The sequence below is a fragment of the Plasmodium fragile genome (assembly GCF_000956335.1).
Source record: "Plasmodium fragile strain nilgiri unplaced genomic scaffold supercont1.53, whole genome shotgun sequence".
Taxonomy (NCBI): domain Eukaryota; phylum Apicomplexa; class Aconoidasida; order Haemosporida; family Plasmodiidae; genus Plasmodium; species Plasmodium fragile.
In genome coordinates, this window is record NW_012192633.1 from 15,905 (window position 1) to 35,180 (window position 19,276).

Genomic DNA, 19,276 nt, shown 5'->3' on the forward strand with positions numbered 1-19,276 from the left:
ACGAGCACAGCGCGAAGGTGAAGTTGTAAATTTTGAAGTCCAGTCCCTCCTGCATGCTTCGTAGCTGCAATTCTTTTTGTACCTTTTTTTTTTTTTATCAATAAATAAATATATTGCCCTACCCCCATTTCATCTGTTTTTTTTTTTTTTTTTTTTTTTTTTTTTTATTTTATTTTTTTTGCCCATTTTTATGAAAAATAATTTTCTACACGCGTGCGTTGGATTTAATTTTGATTACATCTCACAAGAGTATACCACGTGAAGGGTGTAGATTGCGAAATGTTTGATTGTTCGCTCGTTTACGTTTTCCCGTATTTTGAATATTCGCCCGCTTAAACAGTTACTGCTTAAGAAGATCGCTTCTTTAAATGTTCAATTTAAATATTCATGTGATGATCTTTTCGCCAGTATATACATTTGCCTTCGTCCGCATCCTCTTCCTCATCTTCATCTTTTCACGTTTACATTAACATTTAACCTTTTTTTTTTTTTTTTTGCTATTTGTTGTTTCCCCTGTTCATTCCCCACACATCCTGCTGAGGCGAAAGCCAGCGTTTTAAATTATTATTCCCTTGAGCAGTTTCACCTCTTAGACCTTTTGTTCCTTTTTCTTATTTTTTTACCACTTTGCGCATTTGGCTGGAGGTGAGGACAAGGAAGAGGTTCCCCTCCCCCCCCCCCCAAAAAAAATCAGGACGGCATGCACAAAATTGCTTCACACATGTGTGTCTGGTCACCCTCATGTTGTCGACAAAAAAAAACGCGTCACTTTCCTGAGTACCTCCATACACATATCCACGTACGCAAATAAAAACGTCGTCCTCTTTCTTCTAAACAGTTTACTACTTCACCGAGTAAGGCTAACTAATTGAGGTAAAATAAATTGTTTATGTTCTGACGCCTGACCTTGAACAGCCCGATGTAGACACACAAAAGGGAATTGTGTCTTTCCCTGCCCGCTTTATCCTCTTCACCGCGTTGTCCTCTACACCGCTGCGCGCTCTTCACGGCGTTGATTCACCGCTTCGTCCTCTTCACCGCTTCTCTCTCCTCATCAACAAGGCGCAAGAAAAAAATATGAACCATTTTGAGGAAAACGAAATCAAGTATTTAAAGAAGCAAAAGAAAATAAGAAAGTGCCGTAGCGTGTGGCAAAAAATAATTAGAAAAAGTCTGGGATGCACAAAACAAGAAATAAAAAAAAGCATCGCAAATAGTAAGAGGGAAAGGGAGAGAGTAATCTCCATCCTATATGGAAGCGTCTTCAGAGGAAACAAATACCTCCTCTACACAAAAAAATGGAGAGGAAATACATTAAACGAAATAATCAATCAGGACAAAAAAAATTACATGAACTTGAAAAATTTAAAAAGTGTAGACACTAGCTACTTCTGCAGGTTAGCCTTTGGCTACGTCGACCAGAATGACAGCAGTAATTTTACAAAAGGGGGACAGCCAGGGCAACTGAAAAGTTGTGACCCTCAGGGTAACACCAACCCTAACGGGAACGGCGACCCTAACAATAGCAATGGAAACGATAGCGGCAACGTTGACCTCGCCTGTGGGGGGGCAACTGCCCAGGACGGCGTATGTACAACAGCGGAGCAGAGTGGCCACCCAGGAGGATGCCACAGCAACAAACCCACCAGCCGCGCAAACGCAAAGAAAACACAACCCAATCAAAGCCAAATAATGACCAGAAAAAAAACCAGCCACTCGGATAAAAACACACCCATTAATGAAAAAGAGGAAGTATATGAAAAATTAAATTATTTAGAAAAAAGAAGTTACAGAAATAGAGCCAAGGTAGATAATTATAACTCTCTCAACGGTGGTACAAATAGCAGCAGCTACTATTACTATGGTAATCAGTATGGGAATGGAAGCGCTAATTTGAACTCAACGGGGAATTATTACAGTGTGGGTAGCAACGATAGCGCGGCTAGAAATGCAAACGGGAGAAATGCAAATGGAAGAAATGTAAACGGTAGAACTGCCAACAGCAGAAGCAGCCCGAAGGATGCTACACTCTGCGAACCCCAATCAGACGAAAACACAATGATTAAATACAAGTACCTACCCACGGGTGTATTCTACAGCAGAGTTTCACGCTCCTTTATTGCCAACTGGATTGATTACAGAACAAAAAAACAAATTAAAATGCCATACAAGATAGCCGAATTCGGAATAGAAAAATGTATGATCTTAGCCATCCTGTCTAGGAACCTTCGTATTAGTAACCTCAACAACGCCTTGAAGTGCTACGACAATTTAACCTCCGAGCAGAAGGAACAGATGCTACAAGCTATTAGAACCACACAAAAGAGTGAAAAACTCTTTAACGATCTGCTTAAACCAAACGCCAAGGATATGTCAAACGGTCTTCACAGTAGAGCATCCCCAAACGCCGCAGCAGACGGTCAGACGAACGAAGTTAACGTGCAAACGGACATGGTAAGCGGACAGCCAGACCAACGAATCACTCAAAGCAACCAACTCACCGCACTCAGCAACAACGAACAAGAACAGAAACGTACGGCCGTCAAAAAAACAGGTATCGAAAAAAAAAAAGTTAAACAGTCCTACAATAGCTCAGAGAATTTACCCACAGGTGTGTATTTCTACCAAGGCTCATATGTAGCCAATTGGTGGGAAACACAACAAAAAAAACAATTTAAAGTTCCTTTTAAAATATCTGAACATGGAATAACTAGAGCTAAAAATCTAGCCATCATTGCCAGAATTATTAGATCATCCTCTGTGCAACAAGTTAATTTAATTTTATCTCAAATCGAGCAAACAAAAAATATCACAAAGTTGAACTATGCTGCCATTGCTGCTTTAGCTTTTAAATATATAAATCCTCCTCCGAAAAAGGAATAATCATCTGATGGGGACTTTTTTTTTTTTTTTTATTACTTAACGTGTGTGCACTGCCATACGGGTGTATCCACCCCAAACACACACACACGCGTCTTCATGCATGGTGCAAAGTTCAGACTGATTCTCACATCACACCCAGCGCCTTTATTCGTAAATTTTACATCCATTTGAGCGACTTGACTTAGTTACCCGTTTCAGGCGAATGTTTTTACATATGCATTAAGCCATGTCGCAGTTCTGTATTGTTTTTATTCTTTATTTTTTCCCATTTGCCCAGCGAAATCACAAATTCGTGCGCTTTTCAATTAAAGGAAGAGTCCAAATAGCGTTATTCTACACATTTTGAAAAATATCCACCCCCTCTTTAATTCATTTTCACCTACGCTTTTATCCAGCCCCTCCATTCGCCATGTTGCTCCTTGTTTTTGTGTGTGTGCATTGTTGCTTGCTTCGCATTCGCTCCCCTAGCATACTTGCACGAGCAATTTTGCAAAGTTAGCAGAAAGGGGCGGCGCATATCTACATGTGCATGTGTAATATATATATTTTTTTCGCGTCCCTCTCTTTAAGGCGAATGTCTGCATGCTTACCCAATTGGTAAGCGCGCTGTTTGTTGGTTTGTTTTTTTTTTTTTTTTCCCCCTCCCTTTTTAAGTAAAATTTAAAGACCAAGAATTTTTAAACGTATAAACCTGTTACACACACATCAAGCTCATCCCTCTTGAATGTGCCGGTGTCAACACAACACACGCTGTTTCCTACGACTCCACATACCGTAGCTGCTTTTTTTACGCACTATATTTTTCGTTTCAATTATAATTGCAAATAAAGACAGGCGAAGTAAATCTACGTGGTATGATGTTGTACCTTTTCGCTCTCTGTTTAGACGCAAAAACTTGTTCAAATGATTAGATACACTACTTTAACTATGCATTAGTAATAATGTCCCCTTGGAGCCAAAGCCGAAATGGCTACCTTGGCTTCCTTCTTTTTTTGACCAAATAAAAAAAAAAAAAAAAAAAAAAAAAAAAAAAAAAAAAAAAAGTCACCCCCGCAAAAAAAAAAAAAAAAAATTTTTTTTTTTTTTTGTTTCGTGGTCTGACATTGTGTTTTAAAAAAAAAAGGGAAGAAAAGTGGGCGGTTTTTTTTTTTTTTTTTTTTTTTTTGTTTTAAAGACATATTTGTCCCATTTAATGCTCCGCATAGTTACCAAAGCAGATTCTAAATAAAACAAAGAGAAATATAATGTCCTTTAAATGTTAGACCGCTTGCGCTATCTGATTAGCTGTCACAGTTGTATTCCCTCCTTGTATCCGCCCCTTTTTTTCTTCCTCGCAGCTTGCACACATTAACCGTAAGCACTGCGTGCGTTGGGTAAAATAGCGCAAAGGGCGACAGAGAAACTTCCAATTTGTCCATCCTTCGCTCGAAGAGACTTGTTTGCCCTTGTCAAATTGGCATTAATAAGGGTTGAACGCAACACGGGTGTAACATAGGCAAAGTGAATCCTGAGTTACACTTCTCACCCGCGGCACTCAAAAATGGAGGACTTCCTGACAAAGCTGAAGAAAATATCTGAGCAGTACAACAACCTGCTACTGGAAAAAAAGATAATCGACAAGCGCATCGCGAACATCGGAGAGAACATACGCAAGTATGAAGAAACAAAGGAGAAGTCCCTGAAGGACGTGGAGTTGAAGAAAAACCAGCTCTTAAAAAACAGAAATAAACATATAATCATGTGCCAGAAAATGGAACAGCTAAACGGAAAGCTGAACGAAATACTCATAAGAAAGCAAAGCATAGATGATGATGAAGAAAAAAAAGTGATAAAAAAACAAATCGACACAGTTAACAACACATATACTTTGCTCAAGCATGTGCAAAATTTAAATGACGCAATGCTTAAGGACGAAGGCAATCGCTACTATAAAGCAGTTACAGAAAATATACACAACAAAAGTTTCAGTAATAAAAAAACGCTCAATATGCTCAACAGCTTCTTGCGTAAAAGTCGGGCCCACATCCAGGAAAGGGGCAGCAACGGAGGAAAATCCTCCCCCAATGCATCGTCAATCTCCTCCGCAAATTATTTTAAAATAATTCAAACCAACGACATTGTCCAAAAGGTCTTAACACTTTTTTCGGGAGACCACACCAACCTAACGATTGATAAGCAGCAATTTCTGTTTGTCTTCATCATGAACATTTTGCGCGAAATCGCCTTCAGCCGCGAAGGGGCCATGCCAACTGATGAATGCAACTCGAGGAACCAAGTGATTTACAATTTTTTGCACAACAATTATATACTGCACTTGTGATGTATGTGCTCAGAATAGCGCTCTTCACGCGAATGCACAATTTGTGTGTGCCCCATCCGCATTTGCTTCCTCACATGTAGTCCATTTGTCCATGCCTCCTTGTGCGCACGAAACGAAATTGATGTACCAACTCGAAAAATGAGAGTAAAGTATCAAAAAGGGGAAAAAAAAAAATGAACACAAAAAAAAAAAAAAAAAAAAAATTCTCCATTTTATGGTCATATAAGTTCCGTGCTGGACGCCCGACCGCATTTCTTCTTCATGGTGTTCTTCTTGTACGTCTTGTTGGACGGTACTAAAGATACTTCGCCTGTCTACGCTGCTTTCGGTTATAATGGAGCGGGTAAAATTCATCGCTGCTTTCAGCAAAGAGATACTTACCTGAACTGTTCAGAACGTACAAGGCAAAGTAGGTGCGTCCAAATTTCCTATTCCTTAATCCTATCATGTTGTACACCCTCTGGGGCAGCATCTCAAGCTCTTTCGGGTACTCAATAAAGACAAGACAGTCACGGTCGAAGAGTTCACTGTTGGCAATATTCCGTATCAACTCACTGTATACAATTTGTTCATACGGTGGAGTGAAAAAAGCTAACTGATATTTATCACCGATATGAAACCTTAAAGGACACTTCAACAACTCCATAGCATCAGCTCTTATTATTTGATTGTATGAATGGTTAATGTTACAAAGTTTTAAATTTTCATATATAGTTTTGCAGCTATTGAGGGACAAGTCCACAAAGGTCACATGAGGTATGTCTCTCGAAATGCACTCGATGCCCAGGTTGCCGCTCCCACTAAACACGTCCAATACATTTATGCTGGAGTTACTAAATATACCCAAGTGAGACAAAATGCTAAAGAGAGATTCTTTCACTTTGCTCATCATGGGCCTTGTGTAAGTATCAGGTGAGTATATCCTCCTATTCTTAAGTTTCCCTTCATGAATGCTTAAAATTTTTTTTTTCTTGTAATTTATATTTATAGTTTCGTTGTATGTCTTTACTCTGCAAAAATTGTACTTGGATTTTATTTTGCTGTTTATGTGCCTTGTTATATTTAGCCTTTCGTCTGGAATTCCATATTCGTCCTTTTTTATTTCTCTTTTCTGTTTTTTCTTCTTCTGGGTGGGTACTTCGGCCACGTTCCCGGCGTCCCCCGCCTTAGTACTAACCCCAGCGGGCTTCTCATCCCGTTGGCTGTGTACCTCTTCGACCGCCCCCACACCAACCGCATGTCCTCTCTGCACCGTGCACGCATGGCGAATGGTCCTTCGTGGTCGGTGGCTTCTGCCCCCCAATGCGGTCATATAACAGAGTCTGCCTCGTCCAAACACATGTGTACCGTTACCGCGAACCCCCCCCTTACTTAAGTAGGCATTTTTCACACCCCAAGCGTGGCCAAATTTTATAGTCCCATTTTGGAGAAAATAAAATGTGCCAATGAAAAGGAACTCCAATGCCACAAATGTGAAGGGGTTCATTTGTCACAAAAATGAGCACAAAAAAAAAAAAAAAATAAAAAATCCCCTCCACCCCGTTCTGCTCTGTTCATGCTGCACTAAACGTTGGAGAATGCCATTGCGAACTTGTCCAAATGGTTTCACCCAATTACCACCCTCTTATCATGTGAAGGGCGAGGAATGATCAAATTTGCGGCTGATTGAATGGAGCGCCTCAGCCCGTGTGCACCTCTCACGCTACCTGATCACCTCCGTACATGTCCTGAGTGGCATATTCACATGTAGAAAATGGATGCGCATAAAGTGGGTTAGTAAATACGTTTTTAATTAAGCGAATGGGTTGACAAATGCGAGTTGCTAGATGTGCAGTGCGGAGAGGGTTCACCGCAGTGCTACCAAAATGAGGAGAAAAATAAAGTGGTTAAAACGACGGAGATTACGCCATGCGCTGGAAACAAAATATATATATATAGAAACGACACGCCGCTACCCACTCTTGTGCTCATGCACACAGATAAACTCATGCCATGTGAAATAAGCAACAAAGCCAAAAAATTAAATCCAAAATTTACCATTCATATAAATTTTGCACGTAGTGCAAAACATGTAAAAAGTGAAATGTGTGAGCACAGTGCAAAAAAAAAAAAAAAAAAAAAAAAAAATGCTGAATCGAATTATCCCTGTGGGGGGGTGTCAAGGGAAGCACATACCGCCATTCCCCACGCATAGTGCAATGAAGGAGATACATACAAGGCAGGTAAATCAGTAAGCTAACAAACAATTAACACAATGTGATTGGGAAAAAGAAAAGAAAAGTGGCAATTAGGGATAGGCCAAATGAATAGAGCGGCTGGGGTTGTACTTGTGTGCGCAACTATACACTCCACAGGGGCAGCCCCACAGAGGAATGATAATGTGGTGTGCCAAAAATTCGGGGATGCGTCTTTTGTCCAGTTTTGAAGCACGCACATGACACGTGTTGTTGTTTAATGTCGTCCTGTTTTGTTGTCAACATTGCGCTGGTCCAAAAGCAGCAGCTTCCCTTCGTGTGTACCTCAAGAAGGTTATGTGACAGGGGATATATTTTTTTGGGGGGGGCTGACTTCTATAAAATGGGACAATCGTCCCTCACCCTGTTCCTACTTTCTGTGAGAAGCGGAAGACGCAAATGGCGTATGGGCAAGAAGGTGGTGGTGAAAATGGGCAGGTGGTCGACACAACATTAGAAAAAGCACACACGTGCAAACACACACGCATTTCATCGCACGTGAAAACAAAACAAATCGTGTTCCTTACATGTGCTCCATGGTGAAGTAGCCAACTTTGTAATTTCTGATTCCCCACTCGTACTTGAAATGGATGTCCCCGATGTTCGCAAACAAACGCGAGTAGTCTGCAAAATGGGGTAAAAAAAAAAAAAAAGGAATGGCCACGTGGACAGACATATGAACATGTCATCACAGCGCAGTGCGCTCTAAGCGACGTGACAAGAAGAACGCATCAACCACATGTAAATGCAAAAAGAAGGGGAGGAAAATGAATGAAAAGACGTTCACGTAATCGCTGTCGTAACTGCCGCTAACGTACAATATTTATACGCTGGGATAACAAAGTAAAAGTAAAAATTCATCCCGGGCACCTGCGCAGGGGTCTTCATAACCAGCTTCTTCACCCCAGTAATGTAATTAAAGGACAGCCTCCACGAAGGAATGTCCGATGGAGGCTTCAACTTCTTGCGACTAATTAAGTTCGTCAGGGATTCCATTAGGATATCGGATAGGTTAGGCACCTTGGAAATTTTTAAAATGCTGTGAGGCTCTAATTTTACATCGAACTGCAATATGGAGTATTTGCTACTAAACTGATTAAAGACTAAAGTCACATCAGACATGTATTTCTTTATTGAAAATGATTTGTCACCATACCACTTCTCAAATTGTCTTCGTAATTGTATATAGTTGCAGATATTAGGGCTACCCGTTCTACAAAATTTGTAATACAAATTCCATTTGAATCTTTTTTCAAATGATTCATCGAAGAAGAAGTAAGCCTTAACTTCGTACCTACCGAGCACTTCCTCTTCCTTGAGCTTAAAAGATCTTTTATACAGGCGCGTATAACCAGCAACCTTCCTCGTGGCTCTTTTTATTAAACCCTTTTTATGTCTTGTGTCAGCACTTTTCCTGATTCCTTCCACAGACAGGGAGAGCCACAGCAGTAGCAGTAGCGGTAACAGCAGCTGGTGCAGGTGCAGCGCTTTCATTTTGGGTTGGGTTAACACGGTTAGAGCAGCGAGGGGGTACAGTTTGCCGAGCCGCCTTTATCCCCACTTGACAAATGATTCAAACGCGAAGTGAGTTCTTTCCGCTCTACCAACTGTGTCGCAAATCACATAAGTGGGTGTCCTTCGATTAGCGCAAAAGAAGAAGAAGAAAAAAAAGAATGGTTCAAGACAGGCAAAACTCAGAGCGCGGATGCGGTTGCGTTGATGGTGACATTTGCATACCTATTGCTTCACTGCTTTATCGTTTGACCCTTCATGACTTGGCCACTTGGCCACTTCACTGCATCGTTCTTCGCCCTGCTTCTCATCGCGTAGGACGCCGCACACTCGCCACTGTACCCCCGCTCAAATGCGCCCAGCACTGCCATGCACATGAAGCGGGACGAACGGAACGGCCAAAATGGACTTGAAAAAAAAAAAAAAAAAAAGAAAAAAGAAAACTGTACTTTGGGGTTTTCCAATTGGACCTTACCCCCACACATGGTGTCTCTGTAGAAATAACTTCTCCCAGCAGTGCAACAAAAAAAAAAATGTTCATTGCTCGGTACGCACGTGTGTATTCATATGCGCAGGCATGTTCACTTAAACGACGCAAAAAATAAAGACAGCGTAACGCGTCTGTAGGTCACACCCAAAATAAACATTGCTACCATTGGGAACAGAAATGGGAGTTACACTGCCTCCACTGAGTGATGCGTAGATAGCGTGAGCACCTTTTATTTGGTCGCGTGTGAAAAATTCTGTTACATTTTTGCACCAAAAAAAAAAAAAAAAAAAAAAATGACCTTGGAGATGACACAAATGTGCAAAAAAAAAAAAAAAAAAAAAAAAAAAAATGACCTTGGAGATGACACAAAATGTGCAAAAAAAAAAAAAAAAAGGAATATATTACGAAAAATGCCACACAAAAAAGACAAATGTTCCTTTTCGTCCTCCCCCCCCTTCTGCTGTCTTAAGGAGTCCACCTAGCAGCACCTTCGTGCGAATTGACAGATTAACAGATTGGCACTCGACGCGAACATTCAAATGACAAACGCGCAGTAATGTGCACATGAGCGTCCATTTCACCCTCCAGGGGGCACCAATCATATGACCCAATAGTGGAAGCGGAATGACGCTACGCCGGGCGCTGGACAGGGGGGGAAGGACGAACCTCACGGCAAGTATATTCATGCACGTGCGTGTGCAGTTGATGGAGTAAATCAAGGGGATGGATTCCTGAGCTTGCTCATCCATCCGTGTGTGCATAAATGTGAAGCGGGTTGGCAACGAATGCCTGAACGCCGCAAAGGGAAAAAAAAAAAAAAAATTCCACTGTTAAACGTCTTATGGGGCATACGGAAAATCACTGTGGCGGTAACAACACCCTCAAATGGTAGACACGGCCAAAGGGTAAGGCTGCAGCTTTCACCTGCTCAGTTGCCAATTTTGCGCCATTCACAAGTGGGGCTTATCCAACCGGTATACTACACATGTGTGCTTCTGGTCCACAAAAAAAATAAAATGATATTCCTTACATTGTATTCTTTGTAAAAAAAAAAAATACACATCGTTCGAAACGCGCGAGAAAGAAAGGGGAAGGAATGTGCAGCGTACCGCTTTTGCTACTGTCCCCCCCCTTGCGCAATTCCGCGTCAACAGGACAAAATGACTCCTGTGGATTTTACAAAGTTGAACGACAGGACGACCATACGTGGGTAACACTGCCCAAGTATTTGTGTTCAAAGTCACCTGCTTCACTTCCAAGCCGAATGATTACTTCGTGTGTCCAAATGACGTTAATTTTTTCATTCCGCACAATCAAACGGGGGAAAAAAAAAACACAAAATAATTGTGCATGACAAATTTTTTAACCGCATCCCGTATGCAGACATTGCGCGTATGTCCAACTTGTTCAAAAATTAACAAAAGAAGAACGAAATGGATGCAACTGTGACGTTTTTCAAATGGGTGTTCATTTCATCCCCAAATAGCTGTGCCGTTCTGCGCTATTCTTTTTTTTTAAACAGGGCGGCGATGGAAAATGGGGAAATACGAAAAAGGCAAAAGTGCAGACGCGCAAAAATGTCGACACAACAATTGCCAAATCACCCCGCACCGCTGACCCATGCATGGACCCAAGAACGTATATTATAGCAGGATATAGTTGCAAGTAAATATATTGCCCTTTACTTGCCCCCAACTTGCGCCCACGCGTGCGCTTTAATTTTAATATTAAAGTTGTATGCGCAGGTAGCGCTTAGGCGGACATATGCCTCTTTTCCTTTATCACCCGGGTGTCGCCAAGCCATTTTTTTTTTTCCCACAGTTGCATGTGGCAGTTACATATATTTGTACGCATTATAAAAACTGTTCCTATCAACAAACGAACGCTTTTAAATGCATTGCACATGCGTGCACGCGCGTGTGGAGTCCTTTTTCTTTTGTTTGTTTGTTTTTTTTTCTTTTTCAGCGCTTCAGTTATTTTTCTGCCCCTTTCATTTTATAGTTAGTTAACCCCCATTTCCTTGCAACTGGCCGATGCACCAGCGCCCGCTTGGAAGTTGAAAAATGGGACCCTAACCACAAAAAAGGGGGCGCGCCCGTATGGCATATGCATTGTGCTTTATTTGGAGGTAGCCATTTCACATCTGTGCACTTGCGCATGTAATAATATGCTTTTGTCGCTCCCCCCAAACGTTCGTGCCGTACGCGCAGGCGGTACAGAACAAAGGAGAGACGTCAAGTGTGAAAGCGAAAAAAAAAAAAAAAAGGTAAACGCGACAGATGGGCACAACAGGAGAAGCGACAGTAGCCACACGGCATAAGAAACACGACGCAACATCCGTTCTGTCCACGGAGTAACTTCCACGCCGCGCACTGCATAACTGCCCACCCCAAATGGTACGCAGACGGGGAGCGGCGCCGTGGCTGCGCGCGTTGCTGGTGGCGACCCTGTTCGCCATCCACCTCTGCAGCTCTCTCTTCGCTTTAAGGATAAACAAAGAAGAAGGCTTAATAAACAATAACGCAAATGACAGCAACGTCACCATATCCACAGTGGTTTTTAACATGGCAGATGACAGGATGTACATCAGTGAAGAGCATTTTGATAATGTGAGGACGTTACAGAATATTCTGCTAGATTGCTTCAAGTCTACAGAAAAAAAAGTCTTCCTGGAGGAAATAGGCATATATAATGTGAAATCGCTGTTTTATGAAAATTTTAAAAATGAAGTGTATGAACACATCAGGTTATTTTTTAAATTCATAAAAGAAAATTTTTCATACTTCACAAAACGGTTACATGAACAAAAACAAAGAAATAATTTAAGTGAAGACCAATATCTGTCTAATGAAAAACTACAAGATCTATTAGAAGATGTAATCAGCTATGACATTGAAAAAAATGCACCTTATTTTGAAAAGCTAGTTCATTTTTCAACTCTACGAAAATGCTTTCCAATTGATTTGTCTGCTAACCTAGACAGCTCATTAAAACGCATTATCCTTATCACAGAAATTGATTCAAAAAAAAAACATGTCCACTTCAAAATTACTAGTAACCTCTCCGCGGTAGAGCAGCAAAGAATAAATAATACAAAAGGGATTGGTCCAACAACAAAGGATAAATTGCCTCCCCTAAGAACTATTATAAACCCAACAAAGACAAGCAACCTACCTATGAAAATGAATAAAAACACCAACGTGCCACTTAGCCACTACAGAAATTTATGCACTAAAAATAATTTTCAAGTAGCTTCAAGGAATTGGGTACAGTTCTTCCACAACCATAATGAAACCTTATGTCATGTGGAAACTTGTGGATCGGGCGACTGCCTCTTCTTATCCTTACAATACCTGTTAGACAAAAATGGAGTTCGAACTACTAACGTCCACCCTAATCCAGCTGTCCCGGAAAGCTTCTTCCTTCCTTGGTATATACATAATGTAAAACAAACAGATGATACAAAGTTTAATGTTAATGATTTGAGGTACCTCAGTACTTTTTATTTTATTAAATTCTTCCCTGGTTATACACAGGACTACGAAATAGATGAACAATTCATAAATGAAAAATTCGATCTCCTTATCAACCTCGAATTTACTAATTATTATATGAAGAAGGATTATTTGGGTAGAGTAATGAAGGGGAGTACGGATGATTCGAAGAACAAGTCTGTCCTCACGCTCATCTCCAATTACATGAACAAGTACCTCTCCTTCGGTGGACGACCTCTCATCGCCAACACCCAGGAGGCAGCTGCCAGGTGTATGTCAAACACGTGCGGGGATGGACAGAAACAGGATGGTGCGGGGTCTAGCGGCACTAAGCGTAATGGAAGTGAAAGCGGGTTGGGCAAGGACCACACGGGAGGCAACCTCAACAGTGATGGAAGCGACAGCGATTCGGGCACCACTAGCACGAGCAGTGGTGATATGAGTAGTGGTGAACCGGGCAGTGGCAACGCCAACAGTGGCAACGCGAACGGTGGTAATGTGAATGGTGGCAACGCGAATGGTGGGCCTAGACAAGGAAACAACGACAACGTGAACCATTTTAAAAGCCTCGTACAGGAAAGTGCGCCTCCCGCAGACCACCCCAATGGCAGCGAGCGCGCCGAAGAATTTACGCCCGAGGACGCGATAGAATTCACTAGCAGCGATGAAAGCGTGGCCATCAGTGACTCCGACTCGGCGAGCGATTTGTTTGAAGAGGAAGATAATGTGGTGCAAAAGCAGCACGTGGAAGATAAAGGACAGGGAAGCAAAGACACAAAGGGTACGTACTCCACAGTGACCTACAAACCCAAACACCTCCAAGATAGCAACACCAAGTTGAAGCACCAGTCCATCACCATCCCGCTCAACAGCAACAGCAGCAGCAGTGGTCAAAGCCCGAGTGTAAAAATTCCCACAGTGTTGAGGAAGCCATCCCTTAACCCTTCATCCGGAAACACTGAAAGGTCCACCCCGAAGGTTGTACATGTAACTAGTGTGAAAAGTACAGCTAAGACAAAAAATGTGGAGGTAAAAAATGCAGAACCCACCACTGCACTTCCAACAGATGACTACGAACATGTAGTCGTGGCACACAAACCAGAACCCACAAAACACAGACCCCAAGATATGATGAGACTAAGAAAAAGCTTAAACACACAAGGGCTTCTATACACCAAATCTAGTAGTAGTACCCTTAAAAATCCTGCCATGCGATTGGCACAAATTGAAAGCGAAAAAAAATATCGCATGTGTAACAAAGCCATGATGGAATCAAAAGGATCCACACATTCTACACAAAACAGCCAAGCAGATGCGGAGGAAAGCGAAAATGAAAAAGACGAAGAGGAAGAATCTGATTCAAACAAGATAAACGACACAGATGCAGTTAATGACATGAACGATTATAACGATATACTAGAAGATGTACATGAAGGAGGTTACAGAATATATGAATTAATTTTCTTCAAATTAGTATCCCTATCAGCTAACAAAATGACATATGATGAACTGAAAAGTGTTAAAAAAAAAAATATTCATAAATTAATCGGTGCAAATCTTAAGTCCAAGGTAATTGGCTCACATGTATTCATGAAACAAATCACACAAGGTACCATACTTCCATTTTTCAATTATATTAATATGAAGAATAAATTGAATAATGTAAATAAAAAATTGAATTATGCAAATACTGATGTGTATGTGGTTGTTATGAAAACCACATTCAATGAAAAAATTAAAAGACCACAGGATGGCTTACTCACAAAAAGTTTACTCTTCAAGCATAGTGGCGATTGCATATCCTACTGGTCTATTAAAAATAATAATTACCATTTCACTTGTGATAATAAAGTGATTGAGACTAAGACCATTCAGGAAAAGGCTACTGCCTTTTTCTACGAGAGGACAAGGACAGGACATATCCACTGGGGAGATGAGACAGACTATGAAGGCTTCCAAAAAATGTTTAACATTGGTTTAATTACATTTATTAATAATAACACAAAGTTTTTTTTCCCTAGGAATACCTTTCAGGATTATCCTGTGTACTTTTTGATTTACTTTTACTCCGGTATTCACTTCGAGCCCAGCATACACATCACCGTGCACAATGACCAGGAGGTCTGCCGCTCCTCCTACGACAGCAATAATATTCCGCCCTCCTTCCACTTGGTACCCAAGCAATAGCTAGCGCGACGCTGCGGTAACGCGCCCTCCATGGAGTGAGAACGTAAATCCCCTTTTTTCACTTCATCCTGTTCTTCACCTTGACCCGTTTTTCTTGCTGAGTTCCCCTAACATGGAGAAGCACTACGCCAGCCATTCAGCAGAGCATCATCCGCCCTTGTGCACCTACCGCGCGGGGGGGGGGGAAAAAAAAGTAATAATAATAAGCTATATCACAAGTCTCTTCCAATCGTTTAATTGGTTTTAAATGGTTCTTTTTTTTTTTTTTTTTAAAAAACCCATCGCTTGTTTGGTATGTTTGTGTAGTCTTTGTTTTTGTGTCTTCATAGTTGTCCCGGTCGCGCCTGCCTAATCTGTATCTGCCTGCGCGCTGCCGGCCCCCTTCAAAAAACTTGTGTCTTTCAATTTGTTAAAAGTTTCTTTTTTTTTTTGGAAAATGGGTCGAAATCAAATGTGCAAGGGAAGCGTGTCTGGGCGCAAGCAACGCATGTGTTCGTGTGATGATGCGGCAAGGTGCCGGTGCGATGACGCAGCGACGTGGCGACGTACCAATGTGTGCGGCTGCCCCTAACCTACACCACCGCGCCCCTTCCCCGCGGTGAAGAAGAAAGAATTCGACTGCGGCTCCAAGTACAGCGAGCATATTTTGACCCCCTCCTGCGCCACCAAGCCCGCAATGACCATCTGGGCGCACACGCCATAACCCCCCATGTCACAAACCAATCGGTCAAATGTGTTCTCCACTTTCCGCACCGTGTTGAACAAAACGTTTGTGTTTACATCTACATAGGAGAGTAAAAAAGGGAGCTCCTTCGCATTGCTGTACCCACCCATGTGTGTCTCTCTCTCATCATGTGGCACCGATAACTCAACAAGCTTATTTATTTCCTTTTTAATTTTTGCATTCCGGCCTCTTTCACCAAAATGTATAAGGTCCATGTGTCTTCCGCACAGCAGTAAATTTCCCCTCGTCTTTTGGTCTACATAATTGCAGTCAAGTTGACAGACGGTTTTCGCCCTTCCGCGCACGCTCAGGTGTCCGTCCCGAATAGGCTTCAATCCCAAGCCGTACAGAAGGGAAAATTCGAGGAAGTGCTCGCGTAAGGAGTTGCCCCACGCGGAGTCGTCCCGCGTGCCACTTCGCATAAAAAGAAAATTCCAGAAGAAATACACAAAATGGGACAGAGAAAATGCTTTTTTAAATTTATATTTTCGTTTCTTCCTCTCAATGAGTGCCCCGATTTGTTCTTCATCTTTCACTTTTCTCTGTAGCAAAATTTTGTCCACACAAGTCGTCATCCCACCAACATCACGCTCCTCATTTTTCAGGTCCACCAGGAGGGGTAACTCCTTCCGCTCTTTTATAAAACTCTTTAAAGAGACAAGAAATATAAAAATGTGGTTTTGTGGGGGCCATTCATTTCGGTTTACAAGCAGAGCTTCTTTAATCCTGTGCATGATGTTCCTCGGGCTGAGCATCCTGTACGTTGTTTCGTCCGGGGGGGGCAAGCGGGGGGCATCCTTTAACTTTAATTTTTCATCGAGGAAGAACAAAAAGCGGCAATCACAATCGTGTCGGTCGTCACCTCTACCGTTGCTGCGCTCATTGCTGCGCTCTGTGCTGCCCCCCTGCCCTGCGAGAAAGTCCTGGTAACACTTGGCCAAGAACACAATTTTGTCCCTCCACACGGGGCCGCGAATCGCGCCATAATCTACCATGCGTACGTATTCCTTCAGCTCTTCATATAGAGACAGAGACAAGTGAGTATAAATGGCCCACTCGAATTTTTCTCTCCTTTTTTTATCACAAGGGTGTACATACAGGTGGTTCTGACCCACACTCACATGTACATAACCCAAGTACCCTTCCCCATGGCACGTTATAAATATTTTTCCTTTCCTCCTACAAATTTTTTCAACAAGCAAATTATACCTTACAGACAAGTTACAAATAATCACATCGTACGTGTCCCCTCCATTTGAGACCACCTCTTCCATGTAGTCTAGTGGGTCCTTAACAATGCATGTAATATTGGCTAGCTGATTCATTCTGATCAAATTTTCTTTCACCACTTTGCATTTGTACTCATTTAGTATTTCACATCCATTGGAGAAAATGTAATACTTTTCATCCTCCGTGGTTACACATGTATTGTCCACAATGGTAATGTTCCTTATGCCGCTCAGCATCAACCCCTTTGCAACTTCCATAATGAGGAGGCTACTCCCGAGTAGGCACACTGAGCTGCTCATCAGGATCTCCTGGTGCGTCGTTCCCCACAGGGAAATTTGTCTCGAGAATTCTTCACCCTGCTCCATTTGCGGAGCGTCCAGTAGAAGAGCCGCTACGTGTTGCTATACTTACATGGCCGATTCGCCAAGAGAAACCATCCCCCACACACTGTGCTTCCTGCCCAATTTGACCAACCTGCTACACGAACAAAAAAAAACATCAGCTGTACTGCACTTTTTTTTTTTTTTTTTACTCCTTTTTCCAACACTTAGGGGGAAGCTCATTGACTGTTCTATTCATTTTGCCCCTTCACGTCCTCCATGTGGAGAGGTAACACCGGAGCAAAGTGTGGCCCCTCTACATATGTACGCGTACAAGTGCATGCTCAAGCGGAAAGTGGCTCATGAAGGCGGCAAAAAAAAAAGGAGAAAATTGGCAACGTCTCCCCCATGTGCAAATTATTTTGTACGTGCCTTTTGAAGAGGGCAACCTGGTAATCCCTGTTCTCTTTTTTTTTTTTACCTACCATGTGTGCCGCCCTATATTTTCTCCATTTTTATCACTTTGATTAAAAAATAAAAAAAATGTTACCCGCAGGAGAAAGTTCGCACATCGGGAAAGGAAAGCAAAAAAAAAAAAAAAAAAAAAAAAAATTGTCAAATGGTACCAAAAAAAGGGCTTATAGTCTTGTGTGATGAAAAGAATAAAAAGCGCCACAAATAGGACACTATACACATGACTATCAATATGACTATCATTATGCGTCCGATTAAAATCATTTATGGAGGGCACATTCCACGTGCCACCTCCCTGGGCACGCAGTTAACCCCGTTCATTAAAACAACTTCGACGAACTCTTCTCCCTCTTCATCCTTTTCTTCATCCTGTTCACGTCCTGCATGTCAATGTAGTTCCCGGTCTGGGTCTTCACGCCCATCACTTTCTCCCTCTCTCTTCTCTGCTGAATGTACTTCTTAATTGACTTCTTCCTAAACATGAGTTCCGGATAATGCACCTTGGGACTCTTGTCGAATTTACCTCCTAGCATTTGTACTTGATGATTTTCCACAATTTTTCTTTGAAATTTATCCAAGTGGGGTAGAGTCAGCTTTCTTATTTCGTGGACCACATTCATGAAGTCTTTTTTCGCTTCCATTTTTTCTTTAAACATATTTTTTTTAACTAGTTTGGTGGCTTCATCAGGGGTCTCCTTCTTCGTTTTTTGTTTTGGTGCCCCACATGATGCACCGTCCCAGTGATGTAGCTTCTCGTTCACTACATTTCCCTTTGTCCCCTTTGCAACTGTCCACATATCCTCTTCTTTTTTCCTCTTTTTATCATTCATTGGGTAAAAGTTGTCCTTTTCATATAAGACAGTCAGATCCTCACTTGAGCCATTTTTTCCCTTTTTCCTTTTCTTCTTGTTCCCCACGTTTTTCTTCCCAGTGGCTAGGTTGTCTTCCCCATCGCTACAGTTTCCACTGGAGGTACTACCATTGTGACTTGCACAGATGGCATTGTCATCGGTAAAAACAGAACCGTCCTCCTTATTCATGTGATGAGGCAGCATGCGAGGGACAAACTCCTTCACCTTTTTACCTCCCCATTCATCATTCGCCTCTCCTTGCGATTCCTCCGAGGTGGTCACCACCCCTTTTCCACTTTCCTCCTTTTTTCCCATGTGCTCCTCTTCATCTTCCGAATTGGAGCCGAACCCCCACAGTTCGTCCATATAACTTTGCAAATCTTTTTCGTTCTTCCCCCCTTGGGATTTTTTCCCTGGTAAGCTTTCCGCCTCGGTCTCCATTTCTGCTTCTCACTTAATAAAGTAGAGTAATGCTTCTACAGCAGCTTCAAACTGTTAACTTTTTTTTTTTTTTTTTCCCTCCCGGCAGCATGGTTACACGGGCATAAAATATTATG

General features: G+C 41.9%; 6 protein-coding genes across 6 annotated transcripts; 3 read left to right on the forward strand and 3 right to left on the reverse strand.

The window, feature by feature from the left end:
- Window positions 1–1,077: 1,077 nt before the first annotated feature.
- On the forward strand, window positions 1,078–2,883 carry AK88_04068 (uncharacterized protein; the record flags this gene model as incomplete). Its single annotated transcript, XM_012481678.1, has 1 exon — window positions 1,078–2,883. One exon carries the CDS (start codon window positions 1,078–1,080, stop codon window positions 2,881–2,883), a length of 1,806 nt encoding a protein of 601 aa, XP_012337101.1.
- Window positions 2,884–4,423: 1,540 nt separating this feature from the next.
- On the forward strand, window positions 4,424–5,203 carry AK88_04069 (uncharacterized protein; the record flags this gene model as incomplete). The annotated part of the gene is made up of 1 exon (XM_012481679.1): window positions 4,424–5,203. One exon carries the CDS (start codon window positions 4,424–4,426, stop codon window positions 5,201–5,203), a length of 780 nt encoding a protein of 259 aa, XP_012337102.1.
- Window positions 5,204–5,498: 295 nt separating this feature from the next.
- AK88_04070 (RsmD family RNA methyltransferase) lies at window positions 5,499–8,931 on the reverse strand (the record flags this gene model as incomplete). The annotated part of the gene is made up of 3 exons (XM_012481680.1): window positions 5,499–6,477; window positions 7,965–8,061; window positions 8,256–8,931. 3 exons carry the CDS (start codon window positions 8,929–8,931, stop codon window positions 5,499–5,501), a joined length of 1,752 nt encoding a protein of 583 aa, XP_012337103.1.
- A 2,787-nt stretch (window positions 8,932–11,718) lies between these two features.
- On the forward strand, window positions 11,719–15,120 carry AK88_04071 (uncharacterized protein; the record flags this gene model as incomplete). Its single annotated transcript, XM_012481681.1, has 2 exons — window positions 11,719–11,792; window positions 11,910–15,120. The coding sequence occupies 2 exons, from the start codon at window positions 11,719–11,721 to the stop codon at window positions 15,118–15,120; spliced, it is 3,285 nt and encodes a 1,094-aa protein (XP_012337104.1).
- Window positions 15,121–15,687: 567 nt separating this feature from the next.
- AK88_04072 (uncharacterized protein) lies at window positions 15,688–17,439 on the reverse strand (the record flags this gene model as incomplete). The annotated part of the gene is made up of 1 exon (XM_012481682.1): window positions 15,688–17,439. One exon carries the CDS (start codon window positions 17,437–17,439, stop codon window positions 15,688–15,690), a length of 1,752 nt encoding a protein of 583 aa, XP_012337105.1.
- A 749-nt stretch (window positions 17,440–18,188) lies between these two features.
- AK88_04073 (uncharacterized protein) lies at window positions 18,189–19,160 on the reverse strand (the record flags this gene model as incomplete). The annotated part of the gene is made up of 1 exon (XM_012481683.1): window positions 18,189–19,160. The coding sequence occupies one exon, from the start codon at window positions 19,158–19,160 to the stop codon at window positions 18,189–18,191; it is 972 nt and encodes a 323-aa protein (XP_012337106.1).
- Between the last annotated feature and the right edge of the window lie 116 nt (window positions 19,161–19,276).